The 23,025-nt window shown below is 48.8% G+C and overlaps 1 protein-coding gene across 3 annotated transcripts in view; it reads right to left on the reverse strand.

Annotated features, from left to right (window-relative positions):
* The window catches only part of PCDH19 (protocadherin 19), a 55,132-nt gene that overhangs the window by 13,670 nt on the left and 18,437 nt on the right, over positions 1-23,025 (reverse strand). For 2 of the 3 annotated variants that reach the window (XM_056491541.1, XM_056491539.1), the window contains exons 3-4: positions 14,405-14,463; positions 10,734-10,906 (exon numbers count right to left, since the gene is read on the reverse strand). In XM_056491541.1, the coding sequence (XP_056347516.1) occupies positions 10,734-10,906; positions 14,405-14,463 (232 nt within the window). The remainder of the gene's footprint in view (positions 1-10,733; positions 10,907-14,404; positions 14,464-23,025) is intronic. The other variant, XM_056491542.1, reaches the window with a different exon arrangement.

The raw sequence follows: 23,025 nt of genomic DNA on the forward strand, positions 1-23,025 counted from the left end.
ATGCTCAGCAGCAGAGATCTCTTCCCCCAGTTCACTCCTGAGCCCAGGCTTAGGTGACCAATGTCTCCAGCAAGGCTCAGAGCCCCTGAGGATGCCATCCCTCTCGGGTCCTATTTCAAGCCCAGTGGCCTCAGCTGAAAGAATCCTGGTGGATTCAAAAGGCTTTGAGTGAGGTCCTAAATCTCCAGACAGTGTTTGCAGGGTGAAAGGCAATTTGTTCACCTACACCCAGAAGCTCCTGAACAGTGTCCAGAGTGCCAGGGGAAATGTCTGCACTGACAAGGCATCTCCTCTCCATCTGCCTGCCATAGCAAGGCTGCCCAAAGAAGGGCTTGAGTGGATTGTTACAGTGAATTCATTTAACATACCCACCTAGTAACAATGGAGGAAGACTGACAAAGCACAGGTCAGGCAATGAGGGAACTGCAGGTAGAACTGTTAATTTTAATTACTTATCTTCATTAAGATGAGGTTTCTGGATCCTACAGTGATGACTAATGGGTCAAAATATTTGCATGAGTGAATAAACTTCCACTAAAGGGTGCAACAGACACAGAATTTCTTTTGTTACTTTACAGGGGCTTTTCCACCACATGATGCAGAGAATTCCCAGAGCCCAGCAGTGTACCAGAGGGGAGCAATCCATAGGTGCAAGATAAACATTTTTATGAGGCACAGAAGTGCCCTGAAAAAACATGACAAGGTGGAAGTAAGTGACAAACGAGGTAAAACATGGGTTATACTCGACTTGTTTGTATCTCCTTGGCACTTGAATGAGTTGCAATACAAGCATCAGGGCTACCTGTGCTCCTGACAGCACTGAAAGGAAACAAAAGTTTGGAACAAGCCAAACACATTCAATTTGCCTGAATAATTTAGGCTGCTGAGTTATCATGTGCTTCATGGCCTGTCATCGAGAAGAGCTGTGCTGCACAGGAAAGGGCTGTAAATCAATGCATCTGAGGGACCAAAACTCATCAGCCAGCAGCTGCAAAAGCACTGCTGTCAGGACAGATGCAGGACAGGGCAGTCACTGTGAGCCCTGCGAGGCACTGGGCACTGCTGGGCTCCAGGTGGGCACACAGCACACACAGGGACATCCTGCACACACATCCCCTGAAACGTGCTGCTGAGCAGCACTGCCAGCAGCACAAATAAATAACAAATAAAGGGAATCCAGGAGAGCCAGAAGGGACTTTCGACAAGGGCATGGAGTGACAGGGGGAATAGCTTCAGACTCACAGGTTGGGTAAGACTTTAGGAATTAATTCCTTACTGTGAGGGTGGTACAGGCTGCCCAGAGAAGCTGAGGGTGCCTCACTCCTGGAAGTGTCCAAGGCCAGCCTGGATGGGGCTCTGAGAACCAGGGGATAGTGGAAGGTGTCCCTGCCCATTGTAGGGGGGTTGGAAGGAGATGATATTTAAGATACTTTCCAACCCAGACCTCTCTATGATGATGGATTGATAAAAACAGAGACTAAAACACAAATCCAAGTCCAGTATACACACAGCAACCTCCCAGGACACACCTGAGTGTGCCTGACCCTCCTCAAAGCTATTTATACCCTCCAGTAATGCAGCTCCTGTTCCCACAAAACACCTTCTCTGGCAGCTCTGAATTACTACCATGCCCAGTTTTAACTTCAGGTTTCTTGCCAAATTCCTCTTCCCACACAAGAGCCCCTTTATAACTTCTCACCAAGCTGTACCTAATCCAGGATCTCAGCTAGGTGAGTTGAGAGTGTTCTTATCCCAGGGCAGATCCCCAGGCTCCTCACCTGTTTTGGGAGCTCTGCCTACAGAAGGAGCTGGTGGGAACAGCACTGTGCACGGAGCTCACACCAGCTCCCCATCTCTGCACTGAAGCCAACACTCCCAAAGCAGTCACAGGAAATCAAGGAAACCTATTTTGGTTTGCAAGAGATGAGGACACCCACCTCCCCTGGCTCCTCACAGAAATTCCTGACCGACCCTCTTCACTCTTTCATTTTCCACATGAAACAGCACAGCAACAACCACAAAAGCTGCTCTCTGTCTCTCTCTCTCCAGCACCCAGCAGAGCCAAGTCTTCTCCCCAAAGATGCCAGGAGCTCCTCTGGCACATCCCCTCAGCTGCAGGTCCCCAGCTCCCCACGGGAGGTGGCCCCTGTGTCCCTGTCCCTCCTGTCCCTGTCCCCACAGCCCAGCCCTGTGCCAGGGCAGCTCTGCATCTCTGGGGAAATCTCACCAGTGATCCACCACAGCTTTCTCCAGCTGGGATGACTGAACACAGCCTGGGCACCGGATGATGTGGGAAATCAGTCGTAGCCGAGCACAAATTGCATGCACAGAGGTAATTACTGCAGCACAAGGTTGGTAGCACCACTACCCACATGACAGTGTATCTCAGCAATTTTCATTTCCTATTGCTTCAATTCAGAGAGGGGGCTTTTCATCTCTTCTTTCCTTTTTTTTTTTTTTTTTTTTTTTCCCTGTGGTTCAGTTTATACTCCTTTTCCTGCAGGGACTGATGCTAACCCAGGATTTCTTTGGGATAAACCAGTCTCACAGCCCCTGTTTGTGACACCCAGACCACCAGGCTCACCCAGCTGCCCTGCCCTGCCCTGCTCCAGGTGTGACTGTCACTGCCCAAAGGTGAGGTGACACAGCTGTCACCTGCTGCCATGTGCCAGCACCCCAGCCAGCTGTGGATGCTGGCAAGGAAACACAACATGCTGGTAGCCCATGAAGCCAGCTACAAAGCAAGCTGTTCTTCACACTTGAAAAAGAGTGAAATGCAATAACAAAAATGGAACAAAAATGGGGTTTCTGCTGCAAAATAAAAACACTAAGAGAGCTAATGCTGAGAGGGGGGAAACTGATCACTGCCATTACAGATACTCAAAAATAGGGGCCATATTATGTGTACTGTGATTATACACATGGTGACTAACACAGATCTATAATAATATAAAAAACTGCTATAAAGAACTTATTTTCCAAACAGACTCAGGGGTTAAATGCAGGAGGGGAGGGGAAATGACTGTGCAAAGGCAGCACAGAGGCAGCCAGAGCCTGGCACAGCCCATGCTCCTGCTCCCCAGCCCACCCACTCCCCAGGAACCTGAGTGCACTGGGAGGAAAGGCTGCCAAACTTCTTAATAATTCTGTGACCCATTTAAAACTATCTAGTCTCACATTCATATATGCTGTAAGAGAAATAAAATATAGCACTCACGAGTTTTGAGTGGCAGCTCTTCCCTCAAGACAGATAAAAGCTGCGAGCTCTCTTTGCTGTTTGGTGCCAATTATTACAGAGTTTTGACTTATATATTATTACATAGATCATTTAGTAAAACAACCTACATACAAACCCAGTGGTGTGTCTCCCTTCAGCAGATATCTGCAGGAGCTGGAGCAGTTCAGACACTCACCCACATCCCCAAATTTTGGAGATGGGTGGGTGCCCTTCCCTGCACCCAGGGCAGACACAGCCCCTGCCCTCTGCAGCCCAATTAACAGAGGTCCAAATGATTTATCGTTATCACACATGGAAATGTAATTGCACCATGTTTTGGAGGGATAAAAACAGGCACCCAGCTGGTGTCAGCCCCTCTGGAGATGCTGGTTCATACCTGAAGCTCCCCTGGTTTCACCAGGGTCTCACCCCTGCCCTGCAGAGCTGGGGGTCACTGAGCTGCTTGTGCTGATTATTCCTTTAATAAAGGGCCCTGTATTTTCCAGAGGCTGCAAAATTGATGCAGGTTGCCATGGCAAGCACACACTTTCCCATTTAGCAGAATAATAGGCAGCTTTGTATAATTCACTGATTTCAGATGATTTCTCACCCCAAGTGCAAGTCGCTCAAGTTACATAAGTCACCTGTTGTTTAGTCAATCTGGCAATTTTAATTAGAATAAATTTTTATGATTCCTCTTTGCAACACTTAGAGCAGCTCTGCCACCAGAATGCTGAGATGTCTGTAAATTATACAGGCCCCAATCACATCTTTTTTGCTGTTTTAATTACAGTAACATCTCAGCATTAATCATGTAAGCCTCTGTTAAACAAGTAACAGTCATCCTCTATCATAATTAAAAAGAAAGGCCAAGCAAACAGGAGCTCTGGAGTTTACCATATTTCCTCTGAAAATTATATTTTAACTTAAGACTTTCACAAACAGTAGTTTTACTTGGCTGTAATTAGTGTTGTGAAGGAAACACGGAAAGGTTAATAAGAGGTGGTTAGTTTGTAATGCAAGTTTCCCAGTGCCAGCCCCAGCAGTTCAGTCTGTTTTCAGAGTCATTAACGATCTAGATTGATTGCAGGAGGAGATTGGGAAGTGCTGGCTTGCTGTGTTAGCAGAAGGTTTGGTTTTATTCATATACCTTCCCTACTGTTAAATCTGATGGCCATTACCTTGACCACTTTGCCAGCCTTAACTGCTGGGAGAAGGAAAGTGTTAAAGGTTTCCTTAAAACTTACTGGCAAAGGGGGAAAAGGGGCCATGTGAGTCTTTTTTTCACTTGTTTATAAGCAAAAGGAAGCTGCAAGCTTGCCTGAACTGTTTATTTATCTATCTTAAAATATCTTAAAATATCTTAAAATCCAAGTATTGGGTAGGGGTTCTGGAAAAGGAGGCTTTGGAAGAGCCAGGGTTAGAACAATCCTATCTTCAGCTGAACCCTGAGACAAAGATCTTCTCTGCAAAGGTTCTCCTTGGGCTGGAGTTTAGGAACAGTTAACAAAGCCAAGCAGAAAAAGAAGTTGAAATTCTCTAATCTGAAATACCTCTTCTTCATATCTCCTATAAATTGCTCTCCAGTCATCCAGCAAAAATATGGGTAAGCAATGACTGAATTTGACAAAATCTCATTAAAAAGTACAATAAAACAGTAGAAACTCTCCAAATTTCTGGGCTGATCATTCATCCATTACAAACCTACACAACAGGGCATGGATTCAAGTTTTAATTTTCCTCTCCAAGTTGCCAAAATGTTCACATCTGGTGAGTGCTCTCTGTGCTTAGGGGGAAAAATCTTGAGGATCTAAAGGTCATAACTGCCATGACCCTGAATGCAGTAACTCCAGTGATGAAGACTCTGCAAGAACTATCTTTGAAGGAACCTAAGAGCTGAAGGAGGAGTGCCAGGAGTGTGGGATGTAGGACAATGCTTCTCATGCAAACAAAGGAGGTTGCACATCTGTTTGTTATTGAGCTCTGCTGTTGCAGAGAGGGACTGGCTGCACTCATTGCTCCGGAGATGACTTCACTGTCACCCCTGCCCCTCATCCCCTGCTCAGTGTTACTGAGGAACTAAGGCAGAGCACAAGGGATGTGTCTGTGCCAGCCAGCAAATCCATGCATGGGTCACAGCTCCTGGTTAGAGGTGTGACCACTGCCCTGCCCTGCTGGAGGGAGCTGAGCTCACCTGTCCCTGTGCCCAGCTCTGCTGCCCACAGCACCCTCTGAAGAAGGAGCTGAGCCACATTCAGTGGTGTCACAGAAGGAATTATGCCTCTCCACAAGCCCAGTCAGGAAATGTCAGCTTGGGGAGGATGGAGAGAGCACAGACAAAAGCATCAGTGACCTCCACACAGAACTGACTCAGCTGCTCACCACACAATCATTTACAAGAGTGGGAATCATGAGACAATCAGCTCCTCTTCCCAAAGACCAGCTTACCCACCCATCAGGAAAATCCTTCTCAGGCTCCCAAAGTACTGAGGAGCTGATTGCTCCCTCCAGGCTGGCCACTGCAGGAGCACACTGAGCTCACTGAGGCTGCTTTAGCACAGCAATAACACAGAAATCAGAGATGTAATAATTGACACTGCCCTGTAAAGAAAGCTTACAGCATTTATCCATCTTAAGGGATGTGCTGTCACTCACATGTGAATGTTATACTTTATGTCTTGTGCTGCATATATGAATACAAGGAAGTAGGTACTTCTATGATGTGTGCAAACTTCCAGAGAAATGCAGCCTCCAAAGCCCCAGAATATGTCACTTAGGTCTTTATGTGCATGCAGCTCTACAGAAAGGCTTTTCTGCAGAGTGAAAGGGGGTTGCAGGTAGAACGACTGCTGGAAATCAGCTTACAAAAAATCAACAGTTCCTAATACTTGTGTTTGCCTCCAGTTAATACCATTAGTCATGTTCTCAATTCACAACTGAAATACACCCAGATACTATGGAGATGAGCATAAGAACCAGTTGGAATATTCCAGATAAAACCTGATCCCCTAAATGATGATACCTCTGAATAATGTGGGATGCAACCAGCAAGGGAAGTTTCAGTGAATATCATGGGCCCATTTCTCCTTTACATCCAAATCTTATTCCTATACTGTGTGGTAGTATAAAGAAGACTTAACATAACTATTTAAATATAACCCATTTCTATTCAAAGAACCCTTCATCTTGCTGGAGTTTATGGGACTCAGGCACAATTAAATCTCTCCTGTGAGCAAAGTTACCCAGATGTGGAAATGTATGTGGGATCAGGTCTTTCCAGATGACAGTTCACGTGAACCTTTACTGCTGATCTGGCACCAGAAAAGTGGAAATGATGCTTTTAGAAGCAATTCTCAGTAGAGATCCATTACTGACATTGCTTAAAACTCTCTCATTTTGATTTTAAAGCTTTTTCACTGTTTTATGGCTGTGGTGACTATTTCTAACACTGACTTTTTTATGATTAGTGTGTGCTTATTATTTTCGTATTCTCTATTTTTATTTTTATCTAAACAGTGAATCACTGCTTCATTGGACCCATGATTTTCTTTCTATAATTGGTGGCTAAAATACTGGCCAGCACTGGGAATTAAGATAAGTGTGAAATCTGTTGCTTCTAACATTAAAAACTGATATTCTAAATATTTCCTTTCTGATTTCTATGCTGGCAAGAGCTCCTATGACTTACAGAGTGTGAGAATGGCTCTTGCTCAAGGCAAGGTGAAAAAGGCACTAGAATACATTTAAGCAGATCTAGGTGCTTGTGCACATCCACACAAAGAAAACAAGCCAAACCTGCACAAACACTACGGCTGGGAGAGGGCAAAGGGATTTAAAGAAAAAAGTACCAGTATGAGCAAAACCAAGGGGGGAATAACTACCTGAATCACAAAACAGAGTATCTAGCCTCAAAGATGCTAATTCAGGTCCTGAGGGATCTAATCAACCTCTTTGTTGAAGTAAAGATAAAACTTTTTGACAGCAAACGCTTTCTGATAAAATGGAATTTTCAATTACCCTGTGAAACATCTGGTCCACGCTGCCATTTCCAGGGAACACCAGCACCACAGTGTGCAGTGCTGGAAAATATTTCCTGCTGAGATCTGCCTGTGCTGCTGGGAGGAACAGGTGTAGGAACTGTGAGCCCCACAGCAGAGGTCCCAAAAATGTCACCATCCATCCCAAGCCAAAAATGTCACCATCCCACACCACCATCCACAGGGCAGCACCACACTCTTCAGCTCCTCCTGGAAACCAGGGCTTCCTCCAGGGCTGTACTTCCAGTCAGGACATGCAGAAAATCCAATTTCACTTGCAGTGAAACAGGCACAGACAGGAAGGGATTTAACCCCATCCTCCAGCAGACTTCTCCCAAAACCTCGCTGAGACCCAGCAGCTGCTCAGAAACACCTCTCTCTCAAAGAAATCCTTCTGGAAGCTCAGCTGAGGAGGTGGTTAGGAAGAGAGTTTGTACACACAAACTTCCAGCAGCGCTGAGCAGCTCCCCAAATAAACAAAGAGTGGCAGGGCAGCCAGGCAGTCACAGAAGGTGGAAGGCAGCAGCGCCCGCCTCCCTCTGCAGCCCATTTGGTGGCAATTAGCAAGGGAAGGAAAACAATCCTGGGCTATAATGAACTCCAAATTGGGTACATATTAGAGCAATTAAAGCCATCTTTTCATCAGATGAATTTATAATCAATAATTAAGATCCTGAGGTAAAGAGGGACTGGGCAGAAGTCCTGCTCCCAAAATAAGCGATGTGGCTGAGCTCCAGGCAGTATTTCTGATGACCTGCTGCTACCCACTAAAGCTCCACACTCTCCATGCTATGGTTTGCCATTTTTCTGGAAATTTAGGTCACTCCCAGAGGAGGAGAAAGGGCTCCTGCCAGCAGCTGGCAGCTGGTGTCACTCCCACCCCAGAGTGGCACCAGGAAAGTGAAACAGCAGCAGCTCCCTGGGGCTCCCTGAGCACTGACCACTGGTTCAAGAAGACAAAGGAACTTGGACCCATCCAAACCTACCTCCCTCTGCAGGAAATGCAGCATCTCAGGAGGCAAAGGCTGGCCAGACAGGTCCACACTGACCCCCCTGAGGGATCATCCTACTGCCCAGCTAAAAGGATTTCTGCCAACCCGTGTCTCCTTGGCATACCCAGGGCTACCCACTGAGCAGGTGAAGACTCACAAATTACTGGGACACAGCCTGAGAGCTGGTCACTCATGGTGTGGTGGTGCCTCAGGCTGAGGTCCATGCCCAGCAGAGACTGGCCATGGGGAGCCATGGCAGGAGATCATCACCACCAACGAGCAAACTCCACAAACAGCCCCACCCCACTTCCCTGGGAGCGCATGGGTTTGGGCAGGGACAGCAAGGGAAAGCAAAGCATGGGTACACGAGCTGCCAGGCTGCTCTTCAGACAAGGACTGTGTGTTTGGAGCAGCAGCCAGCCAACAGTCCTGCACATCCCTGAAAATCAATTTCTTGTGTTTCCTGCCCACCCTGCCACTCTGCCCCAAAATCAGGTAAAAACTGCCAAACCAAAACCATCGCTTTGATCATGTGGGAACTGCTGTTATCACCATAATCTCAGCTTCTTGATTTTCCTCATTATTGTCTGCAGCTCCTGTTTGACAAATCAGCTCAGGTAACACTCTCTTCAACCATTTTTTCAGCTTCTGTGACAGTAACCACTCACTTCCCTGCCTGTGCTGCTGCTCTCACAGCTCCAGCAGCACCCTGATATCCTCCCAGGGTTACCCTGAGCTCTTCACACAGGACAGAGGGGTCCCACAGGACAAGAGAGCTGACCATGGCACACCTGCCTGCAGGTGCAGCTGGACAGCAGTGCAGCACTGGCATGCTGCTTTCCTCCCAAAAATAAACCAGACCCAGGAGCACCAACTCCCTTGACCACTGCAGGAGCAGGAGACAGAACAGGTGGTCTTCAGAAGGCACCTTGTGGAATCACCCCTGGTTTTGGGGCTGTATTTTACATGCAGTGAGGAGCTCTTGCTGCAATGGACTGAACCACATTTACTTTACTGACTCCTCTGATGAGCTTTGCCTCCAACTCAGCGTCTTTAACTTATTTGCATTGTTATCAGAGCCAGCACGCAGACTTATCAGAAATGTCATCCCTGTAAAAACCTTCCTGCAGTCCACTGAGATTGGGTTTTTTGCTGAAGAAATGTGACAAAAAATTAACAGATGTTGCTCAGACCATTCACCAGGATGGGAATCAATTATGAACATTTTGCTTCTACAGTCATCCCTTACTACAGATGTATCTGAGGAAACCCTCTCCTGATCGAAATGAAAAAGCATTTCTTTGTAATAGAAGAATAATAAATGATAGCTATCAGCCTGCATTCTCTGACACGGTGCTGGTCCGTGGAGAATTAAACTGCCACTGTACAGTTATATAAATGTTTAATTTTTTTCATCTTTGGCCACAGTAGGGCTGTCTGGAAATACATTATCGCTGCGGATGCCATCCCTCTCCAATTAGTGTGGCTGGCAGTGTGGAATGTGTAGGTGACCTCTGTGTCCCCTCCTTGTGGAGTCTCACAGGGTTAACTACGACCATTTAGCAGGCTCTATCGAGAATTAATACAGAGATCAGATTCTCCCAGAACAATCCCACACTCGGTGGCGCAGATGGCAAGAACTCTCTCTCCCCCGTTTGACTCTTTTATGACAGCACAACAAAGGCTTTTAATGATGTTTACCATGAATTGAATTAAACAGCTGAAGACCAGTTCATAATCACAGCATTTTGTTTTCATATCCTTAAGTCTTTTAGCAGTGGGGCTTCCAGTGGAGCCTCAGCTACAGCTTATCTCAAGATATAGCCAAGTGCCCCGAGGCTCCCTGTGCCAGAGCACCAAACTGCACTCAGGCTCCCTAATTGAAAAAGACAGGATGTTTGCATAGGATGTTTGCATCCCTCAGACATTAAAAGAGACATTCATGCCCCAGTACAAACGACACTTGGGCTCAGCTCAACTCCTCTGACTTCCTTCCTCCAGCTAATACCAGTCTGATTTCAGAGCAGGGCAGGAACATGGGGATGGTAAGAGCTGAAAGCTGCCACCTATGCAGGAGAAAGGATGCAAACCCTCACCCACTGGACAGAGCTAATTTCTTTTGGGATGCCTAATTGCCTGCATGCTCTGCTGACCTTTGGGAATGTTGCCTGCCAGCTCAGAGCTGGGAAGGAGCACTGGGAAGGGCACACACCACCAATGCTCTGGAGGGAAGGCAATGCACAGCCCAGCACCTCAGATTGCTGCCCCAATCCCAACTCCAGCACTCACTCACTGCCAGGCAGACACTCAGCTGGGTTTTCTGCCTGTGAGCAGAATCCAATCCCAGCTGCTCGCTCACCTGACAGGCGTGGCGCGAAGATGAATCCCCATGCACCCAGCGCTCTGACAGTGCACAGTGCTATCCCCAGCCAGCCCTGAGCATCCTGAGGGCACACTGGGGGCAGTGGCAGCCCAGCAGGGGCTCACCTTGCTCGGGGCCCTGGGAGCCCACGGAGGGGACGCTGGTGTTGAGCGCGTCGTTGACGGCCGTGTCGCAGTACAGCCCCCGCTGCACGTCGTGCTCGCTGTCCGTCTGGTCACTCTCCTCGTGGCCACTGTCCTTCAGGCTGTTCCCCTCCAAGTCCTTGAACGTGGAGCTGCTGGGGAAACACAGCTGTCACTTACTGGCTGGGACAAGGTGGCTCTGGACAGCCCCTGCCCTCCACAGCCCCCAGGGATGCAGAGCTGGGGCAGGGAGTGTGGGGGGACACCCCCTGACTGCCACCTCTGCACCCCAAAACACAGCACCCAGCCTGCACCACCCCCAGGCTGCTCCTGCCCCTCTAGTGTCAGCCCTTAAGCTGCCGTGGGTCTTATAGAAGCTCAGAGTGAAGCAGGAGTGGAAATATAATTTTTGTATTTTGTAGTTTTTATATACTTTAATGATTATTATATTTTAATAAATAAGACAGTAGCTAGGGATGTAGGGCAGACACAAGCCAGTTAGGTAGCTGATAGTGAGTAGGGACAGGACTTATTATTTTATAACATGTCAATTACCACTCAATTTGGACCAATTTACCAGATTTGTCCAAGGTGGACAGGCCACCTTTACTTAACCAGGAAGAAACATGTATTATTTATATGTGTTTGAAAAATATTTAATTTATTAAATGAGCTGTTTCTACAACTTGGCTCTCCCAAGTTGTACTACCCCATATTGAAGTTACACAAGATCTAAACCCCATTTTTTTAGGTTATAAGCCAAATCCTAATCACTTAAAGCTTAAAAACAAAAGTCTTCCTGGAAACAGGAATGTCTTTTAATCATGATGATGCATTCTCATTTTTAAAAATAAACCAGTGATTCTGGGTCCAAGTTCATGCAGCTTTAAGGAAATCTGATACAGTCAAACATCCTTGACAGCCTCTGCAAGCACAGCCACTGCTGGGAGGACCAAGGACTGAGCTGCTCCCAGATTTCCTCCAAGGGCTGAGCAGCCCTAACACCCCACAGAAAGCAGCCCCCAGGCCAGAGGGATGGAAGAAGGGCAGCTCCTATGAAAACAGGCTGAGAGACCTGGGATTGCTCATTCTGGACAATGTTCTGGAAGACCCTGGAGCCCCTTCCAGTTCCTAAAGGGGATTCATAAAAGGAAGCAACTTTTCACATGGGTAAATAGTGATAGGACATACAAAGAGGAAGGAGAGTGATTTTTTACACAAGCAGATAGTGACAGAACAAGGAGGAATGGTTTTAAGAGGTTTATATATTAGAAAGAAATTCTTTCCTGTGAGAGTGGTGAGGCCCTGGCACAGGTTGCCCAGAGCAGAAAGTGTCCCCACCCTGGAAGTGTCCCAGATGGGGCTAGGAGCATTTTGGGATAGTGGGAAGTGCCCCTGCCCATGGCAGGGGGTAGGAACTAGGTGATCTTTAAGGTCCCTTCCAACCCAAACCAGTCAGTGATTCTATGAAAAGCTGCATTTCTGGCTGCATTTGGGACCCCAACACCTTGAGAGGGACTCCAGGCTGCTGTGAGCAGCAGGAACACCTTGAGACACACCTGCCCCAGGTGACACAGCCATTGGGGTGTCCCTGGGGACACCCACCCTGTGCTCCTTCCACACCCAGCCTTGGCAAGGGAAACCTGCACTCACTGGGAGGATCCACTTCTCCAAACTTCCCCCTGGCTGATTTGGAGTGAAACCTCAGTGAAAGACATGGCCTGGGCTTCAAAGCCCCGAAGAGCTGGAGATTTTCATTACTTTGAAAAGCCCTTTTGTGTCTCCACGGAAACCAAGCAGACCACCTACCATCTGATGCTCTGCAAAAGCACACGAGGGGGGAGCTCTGAAATACATATAAATTGGTAAACCTTCAAACATTACCTTTTAAATAAAGATGTCCCTATTGAAGCCACTGACTTTGATTCCAGGTGACATCAAAGATTTTTAAGTTAAGAAAGCACTACAAATCTACAATTCATTTGTGTGTGTGTAGATGAGCAAGAGAGGCAGGCAGACAACACAGGAAAAGTACAAATAGATTAATTAAGTGCTGGATTTGAGAAGATTCACTCACCAAAGATAGCAGAGCTACAACATCTACATGAAGGCAAAGGATGAAAACGATGCCACAGTGTGTTACAGAAAATATTTTTTGTTCTCAGATGTCTGCACAGCATCCCTGGCACCCGTTGTACTGAAGACACAAGACAAAGGCAGAAAGCAAAGGAGCTGCTGTCCTACACTACTGCTGCTGGTAATGCACAGGCACAGCCCATGCAACAAGGCATTTATCCTCCCTGCAGCGAGCCAGGCTGGACTGCAGCAGCCACAGGACGTGTTTCCACACTGACACTTCTCTAAAGGACGGGCAGGTCTGGGAAGCAGCAGCAGCAGCAATTCCCAGACAATGCAGCAGGAGCCAGCCCCGCTGCGGCAGCGCTGCTCGCCTCACCTTAGCTGACAACCAGGGAAGATTAACAGATTTGGGTTTTTCAGTGTGCCTGAGCACTCTCTGGCCAGGAGCAGCGTGGCACAGGCCAGCCAGCTCTCAGAGTCACATCAGCATGGTTAAACACACGAGGCAGCAGGCAAACCCTCCTGCCCCTGGCAGCCCAACCCGCGGCTCCAGCAGCACCTCGCAGCTCCCTGACTGCTCAGCTTTTACATGTAAACAAACAGCATCTCAGCCAGGCAGATAATTGGATATTTTTATTGCTCAGATCAGATCTCAGCAGCTCAGGGCTGGCTTCTGCTCTCAATAAAAGGCTGGGTTCAGTGATGGTTTCTGCAGAGTCACAGAGCACAGCACGGGTACAGGCATGGCTTGCTCCCTACACACCTTGGCTGAGCCCTGGGGAGAGCAGAGAGCTGGGAAAGGAGCTGCTGGCCCCATCCTGCACCTCATCCTGTGCAGGGAGCAGCCCTGCAGCTCTGCTGAGGAGTATTGATTGTGCTGGGTCAATCACAGCCTCCTGTCCCTGGGGCGATGCTCAGCTCTGGGTTAACACAGCCCAGGGGGTTCAGCTGGGTAACCCCGGAGTGAAACCCCCAGAGACATCCCCTCACACTGCCAGGCTCTGAGGATAGCAGCATTTCACCCAAAGGCTTCCATTTCCCCAAGGGTAACTGCCAGGTTGCAGTTGAACTGATTATTTCCCTTTACACATGGAAAAAAATCAGCCTAGCAAAGTGCTGTTTGCCTTGGTATTCAAACTAAAACAATGAGCTAAAACCATGAGCTGCATCCAGCCCAATTACCTGCCCCCAAACAACTTGGTTTTGTTTTTTTTTTTAATTTTCCCCGCCTCACATGGCAGGGAGATCTCACCACCCAAATCTATCCTTTTATTCCTGTGCATTCAAATGGAATAAACTCTAAGAATTTGAAAGTTGTCAGGGTAACAGCACTCTACCTCACTCACTGCACCTTCCCAGCGTGAAGAAGCCAAAGAGAAGGAAAAAAAGATTTCCTTTATTGCAAACCATGAGCAACAGGACTTAATGGGAAGTAAGTACTGTTTTAAAATCGAATTATTACTCTTGAAAAGTTTTGCATATTAAAATAAGCAAGTGGCATATAAAGCAGTATGAAGGAACATTAAACCCTTGGGATTTGGCTGGGCAGAGCCAAGCCCTCCAAGCCTACATACCTTTTTATTAAATGAGCTCTGCTGTTCACGTAGTTGGAATCAAAGGAGTAGTTTTCAGTCTAGGAGGAAAAGAAAACGGAGATGGTTACAAGTCTGATTTCTCCCTGACTGGGAAGAGTCAGGTTTGCAGGGCCAGGATGAAACCCTGAGAGGAGGAAGGAGCATCCCATGATGGCACAGGGCCCCTGAGAGCAGGACATGGAAAACTCCAGTACCTGTCACTCTTTCCACCAACTTTCACCAAAAAAAAAAAAAAGACTGGCTGGTGACCACAGAACAATTTGCAGAGAAGAAACACTGTGACTATGCTCTGTTACAAAACTAATTGCTTTTAATTCCCTGATGGACTCAGTTCTGTGTGTGTCAATTTGACTGAAAGTTCAAAAGGTATTTTTCTTATTAGTGTATAATTAACATGTTAAAATATTTATTGCACAGATATGTAAATGCCAGCAAGGTAATCCCCTGCCAGAGAATTTAATGCGGGCACTTTTCTTTGTTTTACATCATTTCACTTGCAGACAGTGGGCTCTGTTATTAATAAAAGAGCAAACAATGGGTGACATGCTTAAAAGTTGGAGGGGAGTAAAAGAAGGGGAGAAAATCAAAGGAGTTGTTATTTGCAAGCAAAACACAGTAACTCTGCATTTGAAACGCTGTCCTTTAACCTCAAGATTACACAGCCCTGGGGTTCTGGTGCTGGCAGCAGGTAAGGAACCAAAAAAAGCAACAAGAAGGTAGAGGAGAGAGAAGGGGGAAAGCCACAGACCATGGTGGGAGCATCAGGGGCACCTGGAGGGAGCATCAGGGGGCACCTGGAGGGAGCATCAGGGGGCACCTGGAGGGAGCTGTGAGGGGGCACCTGGAGGGAGCTGTGCACTGGGATGCAGTGGCAGGTGCATGGCAGGATGTGGTGGGACATGCATGGGGAACCACAGTGGTGGATTCTGCACAGCCTGGCCAGGATCATTCCTGCACTCCAGGGACCCCTGAGGACGCAGGATCTTGTACAAGCCAGGCATTCCAGCCCACCTGCCCATCCACCCAGAGCCCCCCAGACCTGCAGGGACCTCACCTGGGCTCCCCCCATCCCTGGGGATGCTCCTGGCCTCCTGAGCAGCACAAGCAGCAGGCTTTGCTCTGCTCCCCTCCCTCCAGGACCACAGCAGCATCCTCCCAGGGCAGCAATGGGAACACCCACCTGCCCACAGCCCTGTCCTGCCTCCCCTCTGGCCCCAGCCCCGTGGTTGTTCTCCTTCCCAAAGAGCTGCTCTGGGATACTATGGCCTGTTTTTATGGCAATTATGAACATGGTAAAAATAAATGCATGCATCTTTAATGTCTCAATAAATAAAGGAAAGCAGAGTCTGCTGCTAAGGTAATCACAATGGCAGGATGCAGGAGCGGGGCCACTGCAGGAGAGCCCAATGTGAAATCCAGTCGTACCCCAGCAGAGGTTACACGGCTCTGCCAAGATAATAAAGCAGAGGCAGCCTTGGTTAAGTGTAACCTTTTCTGAAATACAGCACAATATCTAATTTACCAAACAGGAAGCTCCCAGAGAGGAGCATGGAGGAGCAGCGAGCCGGGGGAGTCGGCCGAGCACTCAGCACAGCTCGGTTATTACTTGCACACAGTAATTACTGCTGGAGAGCCACGCTGGAGATTTACTGCACAAACTACTGGGCCCTGCAGCTCCTGCATCCACGGTCCTGCTGGATGCTCAGAACTCAGGAGAAAACAGAAACATGGATATTCAGAGCATAATGTGCCCAAGAACGTAAATACCATCAGTCCATGAGTCCTGGTGCTGCCATCCCAAGGGGTGGCTGCCACCCCACAGCACTGCCCCACAGCAGCCCCCAGCCCTGCAGTGAGCTGAGCAGCCAAGCAATGGAGGGCAGGAGGGATGGGAGCAGTTTTGGCACAACCCTTACAGAGTGGGGAGCCCCTTGATGTGGGAACAGCTGCCACAAGCCCAGAGCTCAGCTGGCTCCATCCCTGCATGCCCAGCCCCAGCAGCATGGCCAGCAGCAGGGAGAACCCTGCACCCAGCACTGCCTCCATCACCTCCATCCCTACCTGTGCACAGCTCAGCCCTGGGGAAAAAACAGGGCAGGAACAGCTGGGTGAGCGGATGCAGACAGGAAATTTCAATATATGTACAATATAGGTACCTTCAATATAGGTGCATTGAAGAGCATGGACACTGCAGGTTCAGGGGCTAAGGAATACCCAAGGTCATCCACAGGATAAGACTGAGCACTGCCACCAAAACCCTGCAGGCTGAGCAGACACCACACGTGCTGCCATCAAACTGCCACAGCCCAGACACAGAGCTGGCACCAAATCCCCCTCAGACCAACATCTCTGGGAGCTCTGCTATTGATTTCAGACCAAAAACAAAGAGCATATCCTGGCTCAGCTCGCTCAGTGATGAGCAGATTCCCTGTGATTTATGTCCAAAGGACTGGAGCAATGTCCTTCCTGTGCATTCCCTGCTCCATCCCCCTCTCAGGCTGCTCTGCACCACAGCACTGATGAAACCCCACATGCTCACAAGAGGGTTCCTGAGGGGCTGGACACAGCATCCGTTCCCAGGCTTAGAATTCCCCCACCACTGGACACAGCACAAGTAATGATAATTACTTCCAGATTTCAGACAAAAACAGGAGTGACAAGGATGGGAAATCCTCTTCCCTGGGTCTGCACCCTCAGAGGTGAGAGCTGCCTGTGCTGCCCACACTGGCACAAGGGTGGGCTGCCCATCCTTCCTCCAGCCCAGTTCCTTTACTTAGCTGTGGGATTATCTGTCAAGGTTATTTCCATGCCGGCTAGGGGATCAAAACAGAAAAATAAAAAAAAGAAATGAGATTTTTCATGGAGAAGGGTTGCTTTACAGCTTGCATTATTCAAAGTTCACTTGATTTAATTCTAGTTCATCCTGCAAGGTGCAACCACTTACTAACAGAGGCAAAATGATGGGGAAGGAGAGTATCTTCAACATGTCAACATTTTAATTGGGAAAGGATCCACTCCCTCTCCTAATGAGACCCAAAGAACAAAGTCAAAGCACAAAAAAGAGGGAAAAGGTAAGGCTGGCTGGCACCGATCAAAGTGTGCTCTTCATCAAGTGCATCACTCAGAGGCTGGCCCTCATCTTCTTCATTATTTTGGCAAAAGCAAATGAACTGTCACTTCCTCACTAATCAGCATCACTCCTGTAGAAATCAAAGGGGAGCCCAGCCCCAAGTCCAGCCTCTCCTTTCTGTGCTCAGAGCCAGGTGCAGCGAGGACCTCCCAGCCATGCTGCCAACTCTTATCTCCTGCTCCTTGTAGCTGGAGAAGGGATGCTCACACTTGTCATGGTCAGCCTCTGTGCCACGAATAAACAACTGGAAAATGCTGAATAACACCTTGCATAAAGTCTGTGGCACCTCCTCAGCCTGCATTTCAATTGGAGGAGAAAAGCCCTGCTGTCTCTGGGCTCAGGATTTGCTTTCCAGATGCAGATGTGTTGGTGTCAACGCCATCAAAAAGAGCCCTGGCTTGGCATGCAGCTTACCAATGCCTAATTTGAAAAATGCTTTTAACCGCTGCCTTAGCAACACAAATATAAATATAACAACAGTCACGCTCCAAATCCAGCAATCAGGAGGCAAATATTAAACTTTTTTTCTTTCCCCTAGTGGTTGCTTTTGGTTGAGGACTGCCAATTCCATTAAATGAAAAATAATAAAAAAAACAAATATGTACAAACGTCATTACAACTCTTCTTGACCTCGATATCGATGGGGTGACTTCCCCGACAGCAGAAGGTCTGTTAGCAACAGGGCACTGCTCTAAGGACTGCTCACTCCTCAGGAACAGAAATAAACCCTGGCACAGCCAAAGCAGTTTAGGAGGAGCTAATGCAGTGCCAGCAGAAAGGTCAGTGGCTGCAGCAACTCCAGGCATGGCCAGCACTGTGGGACTGCAGGAGAAACAGAGGATGCAGCTGGGTCAGTCCCAGGGTGGGAGGGATGTGTCCCAGGCTGGGATCAGCACATCCCTGCTGCCTCCAGGCAGGGGCCTGCCATCTGGGTCTTTATCCTTCTTCTCTCTTCTCAGCAATGTCAAATGTGGGGTATTTTTCAAAGCAAACTCCACAGAGGTGAAAATCCAGCTTTCTCCAGTGCACGTGGATCCCAGTGAAGGGTTTGGTTCCTCAGTCCACACATCAGCCCCCAGCCAAGTCCAGGGCTGTTTGGAGCTGGAGCCATCTCTCCCTGATGGAAGTGACAGGAATCCATCCATCTGCCAGCCTCTGCCTCAGAAGAGGCTCTAAAGCATCTCAACACAGGGGCTTATTGCCCTTCTTCTCACTTCAGGGTGAAAACATTTCTATCTTTCCACAAATTACTGTAAACCTGCTGCAACCTCCTGCCAAAGCATGTAGGGACTCTTCACAAAACCAGCTTCATAAAAATGACACATTTAGCACCACTTTTTCAGGGTTATCCCTTGAGCCTTTTTTTCCCCTACGTGCCTTGTTAATAAAGCTTGCATGTCACCCTTTGTTATTAAAAAACAAAGAGGACCTTTCTCCAAGGCTGCAATGTGCATCTCTCCTTTTGGGTTTCACAAAATCCTCCAGAAACACAAGAAGGCTCCTCATCCTCTGCATCAGGCTGCACACCTCCACCCGAGCACCAGCCTCCTGACTTTCCCTCTGTGCTGCAGGCATCACTGGGCACCACAGAAATGGCAAACTGCTCCCAAAAATCCACTGCGCCTCCCTGGTGGGAAGGGTGGGGCTGGTGAGACTGCTTCTCCTGGTCCTTCTGTATCCTCAGTCCTGTTCTCCATGGGCCACTCAATCACAGGCTCCAGCATCTGCAACAGAACTGATGCTGCCTATTAGGAGATCTCACCAGCATTCAATTCTTAGGTTTGAATTATGTCGTGGGTGATACAGAATTCATGCAAATCAAATACGAACGCTCCAGCTGTACTTGGGAAACACTGAAAATTTGAAAGTAGGGACCAGGTCAAATGAAGTACACATCAGAAAGGAGGGGAAGTCATTATCATTTAGCAAGCTGCTTATTCAGCCCAGGGGAAATGAGGGAGGGTCTGAGACTCCTTCCCAACGGGAGCAGGCGCAGTAGGAAACCCCAGGGACACTGGAGTTGAGCCCTGGCCTGAGAGAACAGCCAGGCTGTGCTGGGGCTCTCACACCCAGCAGCACTGGGCTGTGAGACTCCTGCCTCTGCACAGACCCAGCCCCAGCATCACAAAGGATGTCAGGAGAGATTTCCCCCTCTGTGTGTGATGGCACAGTAATTAGCCCGTGCTGCCAGCCCTGAGGAGGACAACACTGCCTCAGAGAGTGGGTCAGGGGCCAGGACCCGTGACCAGGTGCAGTGCCTGACCCACTTGAGGAGCTGTGCTGCTCCTCTCCCTGCTGCCAGCAGCTCAGCTCTGGCACTGCCAGCACCTGCAGCACCCACACTGAGCACAGCTGGGCAGATGCCAACAGACCCCACCTCCCTATTCCCTGTTTCCAGGTCCTGACTCCCATACTGGCACCTCCTGGCACGGTGGGTGTCAGAGGCTGGAGAGCAGCAGCAGCCTGAGGCTTTGGGTTAAATACCAAACTCCATCCAAACAGCTGCTGGGGCTTCCACCATGGGGGAAAACCAGCAAACCCTGACAGACACAGTGAGGGACACCCAGGTGACACCAAGGAACCCACCCTGTCCCCTGAGAGCCAAGCTGTGCTGTGGCTCTGAGACCCCAGCAGGGTCTGCACCTTTGGAAAGGACCCAGCTGGCCACTGGTGTCCATCAGCAGCTCCACTCCATGGGCACTGTGTCCACCAGCAGCTCCACTCCATGGACACTGGAGCACAGGCACAGGGAGGGGGCAGAGGATCACAGCACAAACCTCTAACTCACAAGAGTTCCTAGCAAGACAGAAGGAAAACAAGAAGGAAGTGAGCCCTTAGAGAGTGTTGAAGAGCCAGGCACCTGGAGAGCTGGAAGGAGCTGACCTCTGGCATGTCCCTCTCAGCCCCCTCCCCACAGCCAGCTCACTGACAGAGCTGCTCTTGCAGAGACTGCAAACTGTGAACCACCAACGCAGCGTCTCCGAAACACTGAGTGCATTTAGCATCTGATATTGATGTTTTATAATTAGATGTAATACAGCAGATCATTTTCCTGCACCTGATCAATGAAACCAGGGCTGGGTTTGGGGTTAGGCTGTTTTGCAGACACTGATTGCTGCCCAAGCCCACTGGAGCAGTGCCTCGCTCACTTCAGCAGGAACGAGCAGAGACAAGGATGTGCAAACACAGCATCCATTTAGATTTACTCTCCCCGAAATATAAACAGAATATTTATTTCTGGCCTTTTAAGTAGTAATTCCAAATTTAATGAGGTACAATGAACATTCCTCAGAGCCAGACTCTATGGCTACTTAACACCACCACCAAGCCTCTAATTACTACTGCAGCTTAAATAAAGGGCATGTCGTTATGATGGACATTATTAAACACTGAAGGAACCGAGTCCAGCCTCCATTTTCTCTTGATGAAATAAAAAGCATTGCAGAGAAATCACTGGGAGAGTTCATCCTTTAGCATCACTCCTCTCATCAGACTAAGCAGCACTATCAAGCCAGACTCTGTTACAGTGTAAGCATCCCTCTAATCCACGCTGAACTCCTGTCCCCTCCCCAAATGAATACAGGCTTTGTCATTTTTTGTTTGAAAATGGATGGGAGGCAAGAGAAAAGTTGCTGCTAAGATGTGATTTTGAAAAAAAAACGTGTAGGATTAAAACCCCAGATTGAATCCAGGAGCCGCAACACTCAACAAAGCCAAAATTACACTGCACAAAGCCACAAACTCTGTCACCAGGTTGGGTTTGTTAACAGATCAGAAATCTACAGTATGGTTATGAAGTGCAAAAATGCAATTTTAAACCACCTGCCTTACATTCACATGGTATCTATAAACCTGAACCTTTTTGGGGGACATGGCACAGGGGTCCCTCCATTGGAACCATCACAGCAGCACCCCTCAAAATCTACTGAAAAGCCAAACACTGACCCAAAAGTGGGGCAGGCTCTCTAGGGAGGAGCACACAGACCATCCTCACCTGCACCAAGAGCAGCCAGGTGATGCTCTGGCAGCCACCCAGTGCTTCACCCCTGCCTGGGACAGGAGGGATTTGGGGGCAGCAGGGGCAATGCCTCCCTCCCATGTGCCCACTCCTGCACAGGGGGCTGCCAGGGAGAGCTCCCTGCAGGGATGTAACAGCCAATAAATCTAATGGAAGGGGCTTTTCCTGTAGCTGGGACTTTCAGATGTGTGATGGATCCACACATGCAGCTCCCAGCACAGACTGCACCCCTCCCTAAGCAGCATGAGAAACAATCTGGATCTAATCAGCAGGCCCAGGGTGATGGGGCATGGCTCAGAGATTTGTTAAAAAACCTTTCAGAACTGTCCTTTCCCTGCCTCCTGCCATTAGGAATGAAAACAAATATAACAGAAGAGCCTTTTTTTAAATGTTCCCATCTCTAGGGCTAAATAAAACTCCCTGTCATTCACCTTCTGGAGTGGCAGGTCAGACCAGTGTGTTTTGTAGGCAACAGGAGAAATCACAGATTTGTCACTGCAAAAAGAAGAAGTGAAAAAAAAAAAAAAGAAAAACCAAAAACCAAAAATCATTGCAGCTGAGTTAAAAATAGGGAAGACGTGAGATGCTGCTGCCAGCTCGGCACATCAGAGCCACGGGCTGCACCCCCAGCATGCACAAACCCTGGGGCACCCAGGGGCACAGGGGCCTTGGCCCTGCCCCAAATCCCATTTATTCTGATTTTTGGGCAAGCAGACAGAGCTTCCCAACCTACAGACCCCCCAGTCTTCCTGCCATGGCTGCAGCAGAGGCCAGGTGTGTGCCAGGCACACGGGCACGGGCACCCAGCCCTGGAGTGGCACCTCTGCACCAGCTCCTGCCTGGCTGCAGCTCCAACCCTCCCACACTGGCAGATAATCACACCAAACACTGTCCTGCACGCTCACAGTGTTATCATTCACATTGTTTATCTGCAATTGCATGGCAAGGCTTGCAATCAGGATAGCCTCAGGCAGCTCCCACTCGAAGAAGCCTCGAGGGGATTTCGCTCACAACAAAATTCTTTATCAAAACCAGTTTTCCGCTATTTTCGTTTTTTTTTTTCTCTACTTGGGCAGGAAAACGCAGCTCTGCAGCCCACAGAATTACCCTGCAGCCATGAGACTGGCAGCAAATCTGAGCAGGACTGGCCTTCCTCCCAGTGCCATCGCTGTCTCACCCTGTGTGGGGAGTGGATGTGAAGCCTGGCTCTGCTCAGCTCAGCCCCTCTCAGAACCCACTGCCTCCAAAGGTGCCACCAGCATCCCTGGGGACACTCCAGCACCCTCTGCAAGCCCTTCCTCCCAAAGGTGCCACCAGCATCCCTGGGGACACTCCAGCACCCTCTGCAAGCCCTTCCTCCCAAAGGTGCCACCAGCATCCCTGGGGACACTCCAGCACCCTCTGCAAGCCCTTCCTCCCCTCTGAGCCACGCTACCAGCTCTGGGGCAGCAG

This window comes from Oenanthe melanoleuca, chromosome 4A, assembly GCF_029582105.1.
Source record: "Oenanthe melanoleuca isolate GR-GAL-2019-014 chromosome 4A, OMel1.0, whole genome shotgun sequence".
NCBI lineage: Eukaryota > Metazoa > Chordata > Aves > Passeriformes > Muscicapidae > Oenanthe > Oenanthe melanoleuca.